Source organism: Brachycentrus maculatus, unplaced genomic scaffold (assembly GCF_059751285.1).
Source record: "Brachycentrus maculatus isolate JH-2025_06_01 unplaced genomic scaffold, ASM5975128v1 h1tg000198l, whole genome shotgun sequence".
NCBI classification, from domain to species: Eukaryota; Metazoa; Arthropoda; class Insecta; order Trichoptera; family Brachycentridae; genus Brachycentrus; species Brachycentrus maculatus.
The window spans coordinates 82215-93296 of NW_028280949.1; the positions used below are offsets into that span (position 1 = coordinate 82215).

The following is an 11082-nucleotide window of genomic DNA, read 5'->3' on the forward strand; positions in this document are numbered from 1 at the left end:
TGGTGTATTGCAGGAGCCAGAACGGGCGCAGCGGCGGCTCCTCCTCGCACGTGGCCGCCTCCCCCACCGAGCGGGAGTCCTCCGCCTCCCTGGGGCGCTCCGAATCCAGAGGTATGCGCTTCCCATAGTGATCGCTTTACACACGTGTAACAGCCCCGAGCTCATGAATAGTAAAACATGGTCCGGAATGGGGAAAATTCTAATTCCGTGTAGTGCACAAGCACTCATATACGTTTATATGGCGTGCCATATCGGACAGTAAAAAACCGGGCTGCCGGACAGTAAAATTCTGTGTACAAGCGCCCTAATGGCGCTTGTGCACTATACGGAATTACACGGAATTTTACTGTCCGGCACGTCAGTTACTTTTTTCGGATCGGTGCTCTTGATCGGTGCGTGAACACGTTGCGCGTAAATTCGATTTCTGGCAGTACAATTAGCATGAAAAAACGGATAATTGACAAAAAACGGTAAAATTTAAATCGCTTTTAAAATTTAATCACTTGTAAAATTAAAATCACTCGTAAAACTAAAATCACTCGTAAACAAGTGAAGGATGAATAAATAAAAGGAGCATGAGTGGAAACTGTAAAGTGTTGAACATGTCCAGGTCACGGCAGCGGGTCGAGCAGCAAGTCCCGGGAGCAGTCCTCGACGTCGCAGCAGCAACAGCAGCAGCAGCAGCAGCTCATGGCGCTGGCGGGGCTGGACCACCACGGCCACGCGGCCATGCAGGCGCTGCATCATCAGCTCTTCAGGGGTGAGGATATATTTTTTAAATTTTGTTTAATTTAGTCACAAAAAAATATTGCAATTTAATTCATTAATATAAAAATCTTATACTAGTTACAAAAAAGAGACAAAGTCCTTATGTTTGGACAGGGACTTGATTCCAACCCTAATGAATGGAAGTGAAACATGGAGTTGGCAAAAGAAAGATGAAAGTAGACTGAATGCAGTCGAAATGCGATCTCTCAGAAGAATGTGCGACAAAACGATGTATGATAGATATTCGAATAGTGAAATAAGGAATGCAAAGCTGAGACAAGCATTATAGATAAAATTAAGAAGAGTGTGTTGGGATGGTTTGGACATGTAGAACGAATGAGTGAGGAAAGAACGGTAAAACAAATTTATGAGGCGAATGTAATTGGAAAAAGGTGCAGAGGAAGGCCGAGAAAAACTTGGCACGATCAGGTTTACCAAATACTTGAAAGCGGTCAGGTTAGGAGTCGAAACAATCGGTGGGTATGTATGAGGAGATGCATGAACGTGGAAGAGGCAAAGAATGGTTGCAAAGACAGAGTGGTGTGGCGTTCTATCCTCTCCACCTACCCCTGCGGGAAAGCGGTGTGATGGTTAGTTAGTTAGTTAACCCTTTGTAGTGCTAGGAGGTATTAGTAATGCTGTTCCCGGCAGGCTGTAACATTTTAAGAAATGTAAAAACTAACAAAATTATTGTATAATTTTGTTAGTTTTTACTAACTAAATAAAATATTACTAACATACATAAATACAGTATCTAATGAATACACTAATAGAGAAACAAAAAGTCTTAAACATAAAATAATAATAAAATAACAAATAGTAAGCACTGGTAAATACACGTCTCCTTCACACACTATCAGCGAGCAGCGGGAGAGAGTGAAACACAAGGTTTACATTTATCCATTATAATATGGAGAAGAAATGCTGAGAAAGTACACACTTCAAGGTGGATAACAATATATTAAATAAATCTATACTATCAAAAGCATCATCTAAGTGGGTTCAACATAATGTAAATATTTATCGCGTGGTAACGCCTGATTGGCCATCGGCTGACGGGCCGGATCACGCGTATACGCGTGTTATACTGGCAATCAACGTTTTAAAAGGATGTTATAAAGTTATTTTTCCTTTATGCGATATTTTAGAGGAAACCATTGCGACTAAAACCTTTTCGGGAGTACAATAATTGATGCGACTTTCTCTGGGGAGTAGGTTCTTTTTACATGAAATATTTTTTTTCACAAAATGTATGTATTATAAATATAGAAATTATGTAAAAATAATAATAAAAAAATAAAACTCACCATCTCTAGGTTTTATTTAGTCACAAAATTACATACAAATATCCACAGATGTCATTGCTATACTAGTTACATACCAACTGACAGACAGACTTGGACGTTCATTAACGTCGATATTCCTTTGAGGAAATTCACATAGACTTTCATTTACGTCCATACTTCCGGGAAGGTTAAATGTTAACATTTTTGGTGAATGTTGAATGTCATTGCTAACGGAACATTTTGGATAGGTTTGTCTGCGGCCGGTGGCGTGAATCCCGCGGCCCTCATGCAGTTCTCACCGCTCCTGTACCAGTATCAGCTCGCCATGGCTCAGTCAGCGGGACTTGGTATGTTTCATCTCTTTCATTCATTGACTAATTTATTTATTTGTTTTCAAATCTGCAGCTTTTTTCCAGTGGAAATGATTGAGATTATTTACTCTAATACAGTAAACCCTACAACGTTGACATAGGTACCCCTTTATCTTTGGGAATTCTGTAATGTGTTAATGTCACAAATTGAATTTGTACATTTTAACTAGCAGAAATTACTGTAATGAGTCATTTTGGCTCAAGTTTTTTTATTATTTTGTTTTCGAGTCAGGCAACACTAGAGGCGCTTTTTTATGCTGGTGAATGTTTACAGCATCGGCGGCGAACGGCGGAGTGTCCATGTCGGAGCTGCAGAGGGCTGCCGAGCTGCAGAGGCAGTACCTCCTGGACCTGCTGCCCCAGGGGGCGCCCCCTTCGCACGGCTCCTCCCGCCAGCCCTGGAACAAGAACTAACTCTCCGCGCCCGTTAGGCTAATTATTCACTGTGAAGATTTCCCCTAAATTAAGTACAAGGTCGTCCCGACAGATGTGTATTTACAAAAGCCTCCAGCTCCCTTTGATCTTGATCAGGTTTTATGGCAAGTCACTTAATAATCTAGCAAAATTACTGTAATTTCATTTTTCTTTAGTGTGTCCAAATACTTGTTCACAAAATCTGGATTATCTCCAATTACGGGAGGTATTTTCGTATTATTTTTTGACATCTCATTAAAGATGAAGAAGAATATGGAAGTCTGGGCATATTTACGGGGCTGACGACCGCCATATGCCGGTTTAAGTGATCACTTTACACACGTGTAACATTCACCAATTCTACCCGTAAATGCCCAGACTTCCATATTCTTCTTCATCTTTGATGAGATGTCAAAAAAAATAATATGAAAATAACTCCTGTAATTGGAGATAATCCAGATTTTGTGAAGAAGTATTTGGACACACTCAAAATGTTGTACTGTAATTTCATTAATCGATTCGGCGGTCACTTTGTGTTAAAGTATATCCATTTTTGCCATTTTTTTTAAACAGTTGCCTTGGAAAAATTTCCTTGCCTATTATGTACAAGGATTTATTTATAACATATTTAGTTTTTATTTTTATTAATTTTTTATTTTTATTTTTTACAAAAATATGCAAATTTCATGGTTTGAAGTTCATACAAAATTAGGGTTTGCGTTCCAATAAAAAATCTAATAGTTTATTTGATTATGTACTTTATTTTTTTAATAACAGACATATTATTTAATTCATTTATTTTTCTCAAACCGTGTCGTAAAAAGTGTGTACAATACATGTGTATACAAAAAATATGCTACAATTTATACATCCGTGTTTTATAAAATCGTGTTATACGAGGCCTAAGTGTATTTGTGTTTTTATTATTTACAAAAATACTTTAATTTCATACTATTTCTGTGGGCCTAAGCGGCTCGTTGTTAGAAATAGGTATCAAATTGTGGTAGAGTGGGTTCGAACCGAGAAACTCTGACTCAAGAGTCCGCGACACTAACCACGGGACCACAACCCGACACTTGTCTTAAAAATAATAGCATATGTGTACAGTTGATAATAAATGAATAATGTTTATCCCTAAAAACAATACAACAGATATCATGATTCAATCTTTTATATCAATTATGATTTGTCACATAGCTCATTTATTTGTCATATTTTCTAAACAAGACACGAGATAATCCAGATTTGTGAACAAGTATTTGGGCACACTCAAAATGTTGACTCTATCAAAATGTTGACTGTTGATTATATTATGATTGCATACAGTAATTTTCGTTGATTTTAAATGATTTGCTATCTAAACATACCGCCAATGGAGAATTCAAATGAAATGGCTACAAAAAGTTTATTGCAAAAACAGCTTAATCCAATTTGAACTTTTATTAAGAAGCTGTTTACATCAATAAAAAACCTTTTGTCATTATAATTTTTTTATACTTTCAATGTTAAAACTCATTATTTATGGGACGATCTATTGATTTTTTAAAAATATTATACAAATTATTAAAGATTCGTTATTATACACAATCTCAGTTGTGATGTAACCAAAATAACGAAGCAATACATACAAAATGATGATATTAATGCTGGGATTATGGCATTGTGTTCTTTAAAACTTTTTTAGCACAATTTACAATTTTCCCTTACAAAATATTTTTCTAATTTATCGATTGATTTTTCACCTTCCGAGCATTTAATGGGGTTATTGACTTATTTAATATTTTGCATAAATAGTGTGCACAGTAAAGGTTCGTTAATTTTAATTTCATCTTAATAAACTCTTTCCCACGTCTTTGCTATCCACCAATTGTCACACAGTCACAACGGCATTCATTATTCAAACCCCGATTTCTCCCAACAGACTGACATCCTAATATTTTTTGGCTTGAAATGTAGATAATTCTTTGTATTATCTATATCTGCCGAAGTCATCCTAAATAAATATGTTTTTTAGTACAGTTGCATCATAAAATCGTGCTAAATTGATCTCAGCGGGCTCCGTAATCGAATAAAATAGATCTGCATCTTGGTCGTGCTGTATATAGCAACAGTAACTTGAGCGCTTGTGTTGGATATTAAGATTTGCACAGTAAAATGTTTGCTCGGTTGTTTTCTGCACATGACTAAAATTACAGACTCTCTAAACCTGCAGATGGGACATCCCTAGCAATATGTCTTATATAGAATGTGGCATTCCCCTTTATTGACCACGACTCCTTTCTTCCTACAATAGAACAAATATCTCGGAACAATAGTTATACTTGTTATATTAATAACCATCAATATGGTTCCAATGGGAACCCGCATTGTAAATATTAGTGATTTGATATGTTTTATGACATTACTTTATAATATTGTCGTAGTAGAATAATGAAATTGTAAATTAAGATGAATTTCTCATTTGCACTATGAAATTATAATAATGTGCTACAAGTTGTGGATGGACATGAAACAAAATATGTGTTAAGTATTTTTAAAAATGTGTCTAGACCTAAGTATTTTGGGCTTTATTATTGTATTTACACATACTCGTGTGAGTTTTACATCTTTTAGAAATTCAAAAAGGGAAACATTTTAATTAAGTGCCCCGGAAATGGTCTGTAAGATTGTCTCTCTTTCCATAAACATTGCTCATTCATGCTACAAATTTATTTCATAACGGCGACATTTGAAGTAATCATTTATAATTTGTCTTTGATTTAAGCGTGTTCTTTATCTCTGGTGTTCCATGTTGCTCGTAATTTGTCTATGGCGGCTGTCAAATTTTATCTCGGATCTGTCAAAGATTCAAACTATTTTTTCAGATATTATGTTTCATACCTTTTGAATATTGTCGATTTTATTTTACTTTTTATTTGATTATATCACAATCTTCCTGAGCTACAGAATGTAAAATCAAACAAAATATTGACAGCTTTGATAAATGCTCCTCGATCACGCTTCAGTTAAAACCGTCAAAAATGGAAACATACTGACAATCTTTTATCGACTGCTTCCAGGCCCCATTAGACTGGTCCCCATTCAGATTGGTGTAACACTTTTATAATATTAGCGTCGTTTTTTAAATCTGGTTTTAAAAAAAAAAACCTTTAACAATTATGCCTTTTTTTTTAAGAAAACTTTTTTCAGAGTTATCAAACGACGCCGATATTTACTATATTAACTATTGTTACTAAGTTCATGATAGATTCTTGCATAATAAAAGTAGCCTGCATTGAGATTTTATTGAGTCTCCGATTTATTTCTAAGAGCAATAAAAAAATCAATTAAAATATTATAAGTTGATTATTTTAATTTAAAAAATGAATTCAAAGATACAGAAGTATTTTTTGTTGTTGATATTTTGGGCCACTCGGACGCTTAAAAGTCATTCCATCTTGTTGACGTTTCAGATTACATTACAGCATCTGACATTTAGGCTAAAAAATATTTTTTTTTATCAAATTTATAACGAATGTTTGAGAATATTTAAATATGTTAGAGAGTGGGGAAAAATCTTATCATCCAAACAAAATTAGTCTCAATGATTGTAAGACATGGGTTCTAACTTAATTTTTTTTTTTACAGCTCTTCAATTTATTAAATAAATAGGACTTGTAGTGACATCTGTGAACTTTTCACATAGTTTATTGAAGTTATCATGTAATTTCTGTAATACCGACTGCAATTTACATTTTAGTATTTGTTTTGGCAACACTCATCCACTACTCAGTTTAATTGTGTGAATTTACTGGGAATATATTTTTTATTAACAATTTATCATGATTTTCGGAATCTAATATTTAGTATTTTTACTTGTAATATCGTTTGAATAATAATATGAATAAGAAATAAGAAGAGGCCTTACGCGAATAATAAGGTTAGGTATAAATGTCAAATGCTGCAATGCAGTCTAGAACATGAGCAACAAGCAGGAATGGCACGTGGCATAATAACCCTTAAAAACCAGCCTTAAGGTTATGAAAATACAAAAAATTGCAAATCATTAAAGGAAGTCTCGATGATTTCGATAATTTAATTGGTTGTGTATAAACTATATTTGAAGCAACTTGTCAGATTAATTTTTTTTTGTAATTTCAAATTTATAAATAAAATGTACCATTTTATGTTTTATTTTGTTATTGGTAAAACAAAAGTACTTGGTTTGAGCCGATGGTGACATCCCAATGTAAGTAAGCCGTGCTGAAGCATCAATTTCAAATCTTTAAAAATTCATACTCCGTTCTATTTGGAATGTTATATTACTTGAATCTTTAGACTTTGGTCTATTTAGAATGTTATATTACTTGGAACTTAAGACTCTGTTCTATTTATAACGTTATATTGCCAGATTAATAACCATTTATTTTAGGATTTTATCAATGGTATTGTAACATGTGCCATCTCAGCCAATTGTTGATGGTACATACAGCCACCACCTTTTCTTTTTTCGTAATTAAATCGGTTTTTGAATACTGGTAATATAAAAATGTAAATGGTAACATTGTTGTAGACTCATCCGAGATGCGTTATCCAAGTAACAGTACGGTTTAGTTGAGCTCAGATGTTTATATCGTAGGTATACTGGCAAAAAACGTCAATTCTAAAATCCCTGTTTGAATAATCCATGTTATTTAAAGCTTTTAGCCTGAATAAAATACCCGCTATTAAACTTAAAGTTGATACTTTAAATAATTGATAAAGTAAATACTTTTAAAACCACATAAATATGACATTTCAAACAACTTAGTGTATTTTGCCAGTTTATAGAACATTGAAAACCTTTTAATACTGTATCATTAAGTCAAAATTGCATATTTACAAGTAGACAGGCACCGTGGCGTAGTTGGCTAGACGCTCGACTGCAAAACTGGCGTCGCGGGTTCGATTCCCGCCAAGTGTAAAATAAATTCAGGAAAGATTTATTTTCAATTGGTCTGGGTGTTTGTGATGTATTTTTCACTTTTATCTTCCCTGCTATTATTATTTACTATCCTACCTGCAGCCAAGCCTCTAATAGAGGCTTTGCGGGTTATTCCTTTTAAATAAATAAAAAATAATAGTAAAAAAAAAGTTTTTTGCCAGTATACCTTCGATGTAGTGTTATTCAAACAGAATGGATGTTTTTTTATTATTTTTTATTGCCGTATGTGTCCTCGTAATATATAAACAATTTGAATTGCACAACATAAATACGTGATTTCACACAAAACACTTGTAGACATATGAATTGAGTTGATCATATGAATTGTAAGGAAGATTTTCCTCGTTACCTTAATACTTGATTGTTCAATATAGACCATTTACCAATATTCACAAACGATCTATAATCACTGTTAACTGACTTTTAAAATCAGATTTGTAAGTAATTATTTCAGGTTTAAAAAATGCATTTAACCCAAAAGCGCAACATGCATTTAAAATGCATTTAACAGCGCATGCAGGTCACGGCTGGAAACCAAAACTAAACCCAAATTTCTCAGGACAGTAGTCAAATATTTATTTTTATTTTTTATTATTCTTCATGTCCATCCGCCTCCGTAGTGTAATGGTCAGCATGCTCGGCTACCGTTCTGGAGGTCCCGGGTTCGATTCCCAAGGGGGGTAAAATAAATATTAGTGATTTTTTCACTGTCATATTTATTCAATATTACCCTGGACTGGTACCTGAAGCGGAGGGCTGATCACCTTTCCTTCATGTGTAAACGATCAAGATAACACTGCGTTTATATGACGCAGTGCCCTATGCACCATTGAGGTGCGGATAAGGGTTTAATTAATTAATTAAAATTATTCTTCATACTATTGGCATCTGTCTAAATTATCCTGAATTTTTTTTTTGTCTGCCTTTGTAGTGTAATGGTCAGCATGCTCGGCTACCGTTCTGGAGGTCCCGGGTTTAAATTCTCACGGGGGAGGGCTGATCACCTTTCCTTCGCTTGTGTTAACTCGATAGATCAAGATAACACTGTGTTTGAATGATGCAGTGCCCTATACACCATTGGGGTGCAGATAAGGGTTTGAAGAAGATTTTAAAAAATCTTGAAATGATGAAAAGTCGCAAGATGTGATAGTAAATTGACCATTCATATTTGAGAATGAGAAAAAATTCAATGAAAACATTTATTTACATATTTTATTTGATATTGTTGTCTTATCCAAAGCTTGAGTGGATAATTTACTGTCGATTTTTTTTATTATTTATTATACATCTGTTAGATTACACGGAATTTTACTGTCCGGCACGTCAGTTAGCGTTTTAAAATGATGATTGGCTTGGTGCGTGATCACAGATAAATTCGATCACACTAAACTATCGTAGTCGGTTTCATTTTTCAAAACCGGACTGCCGGACGGTAAAATTCCAGGTAGTGCACAAGCCCCCTTACTGTAAAAATAATGTCAGTTATGTTCAAAATAGTGACTATAATAGTTACTTTTATGCCATAGGAGATTAGAGACATGCTAGTATCGGGTTGAAACAAATACATTTGGCTAAATGCTCTTTAAATATGCAGTGCCCTTTGCACTATTGGGGTGTGGATAAGGGTTTGAAGAAGAAGAAATGCTCTATTGAACAAACAAGTGGTAAGGGCACAAGAAGAATGCCTGTTGACTTACAGGACTGGAATGTTTATTTTTTGATTATCGTTATAATAAAGTTGGTGGGTAGTTCGTAATTAAATTACATTTGTAAGTTTTTGTAAAAGTCTTTGGCTTAATATGAGCATGTTTGCAATGAGTGTCCATTTGTATTGGAAATAAATAAATGCTTTGGAAAAAGTTGTCTTTATTTCTGAGCCATAGACTGAAGGGCGGTGATTGACCGGCTGCACTCCGGATTAAATTGTTGGGTAATATATCCAAAATTAAACACGGTTTATTTGGTTGAATTCTACATTTATTTATGTATATTTTAATACATGACGCGTTTCGTCTTCTTAGGAGTGTTTGATAATGTCCTAAGAACACAAAACGCGTCACGTATTAAAATATACATGAATAAATGTAGAATTCAACCAAATAACCCGTGTTTAATTTTGGATATATTACCCAACAATTCAATATGGAATTCTACCAACTGTCTGCAGTTACAATAAATATTATTAAATTTATTATTAAACCATATCCGCTTCCTATGTCGAGGATATGGAGTCCACAAACTGTCTCCAGGCTTTTCTGTCGGCTGCCAGCTCCCTTGAACCCCTCCCCGGTCAGATCCACCTCCCGAAGTTCAGACGAGAACTGCCGACAAATTGTCAGCAGTGGTCGTCCTGGGCGGCGCAAACCTGATGCCTTGTAAAGGAGACAAGCTTGATGGCGGCTCTCGGGGGGCATGCGGAGTACATGGCCAAGCCAACTGAATCGCCTCTTCTTGACGACAGTTGTGACCAAGATTTGCTGCGTCCTACACCTTATCTCTTCATTCTTCACAAAGTCGAATTCGTGGATATAGGAGTGAGATATATTTGACGGAATGCAGAAAGACATTGCAACTTAATTTTTGGAGTAAGAATATAACAATTGGGTGAAAAAGTTTTTATTAAAATTTTAATATTATGTACATGCTTATACAATACTAAAAACTAATTATATCACAGATAAAATTGAAAGATTAGATCTAAATTTAACAGTGATATAATATAAATGCAAAATTATTAACTAAAAATAAACAAATTATAGTATGTTACGAAAACTAGGTAATTTAAAATTACTCCATAACGTAGTGTTTATTGTAAATGCAAGCAAAAACAATTTACAAATATGACTGCATGCAGGTACCGGTACCTACGCATATACAAGTAGTACTCGTTGGCAAACGAGAAAATCTGAAAAGAAAAGATGGCAGGTGCGTTCTAGTTGTGTGCCAAAAGAAAATTAAAAGAAGGAAAATATCTTGTTTTCTCGCTTCGATTGTGTTAATCGGACATAATGCAATCTTTTCTCTATGGTTTTGAAAGCCAACTGAGGACTCTCACCCTTGTAGCTAACCACAACGGAGATTCATAAGAAGCATTCCACATGTGGTGATACAGAAGAAAACCTAAAATATCAGGGGATGAGAGTTTAAAACCAAGATGTTTTAACCTTTCCGGGAGTACAATAATTGATGTCTGACTTCATCTGGGGAGTGGGTTCTTTTTACCATGAATTTTTTTTTCTTCACGAAATCTATGTATTATAAAGATTGAAATATTATGTAA

General features: G+C 34.6%; 1 protein-coding gene across 11 annotated transcripts in view; it reads left to right on the forward strand.

Moving 5' to 3' along the window:
* simj (transcriptional repressor p66-beta simjang) overlaps nucleotides 1–9661 on the forward strand; it is a 37465-nt gene extending 27804 nt beyond the window's left edge. For 10 of the 11 annotated variants that reach the window (XM_088263294.1, XM_088263284.1, XM_088263289.1 and 7 more), the window contains 4 exons: nucleotides 14–111; nucleotides 611–760; nucleotides 2303–2401; nucleotides 2700–9661. In XM_088263294.1, the coding sequence (XP_088119420.1) occupies nucleotides 14–111; nucleotides 611–760; nucleotides 2303–2401; nucleotides 2700–2839 (487 nt within the window). In that variant the 3' untranslated portion in view covers nucleotides 2840–9661. The remainder of the gene's footprint in view (nucleotides 1–13; nucleotides 112–610; nucleotides 761–2302; nucleotides 2402–2699) is intronic. The other variant, XM_088263295.1, reaches the window with a different exon arrangement.
* The last annotated feature ends 1421 nt before the right edge of the window (nucleotides 9662–11082 follow it).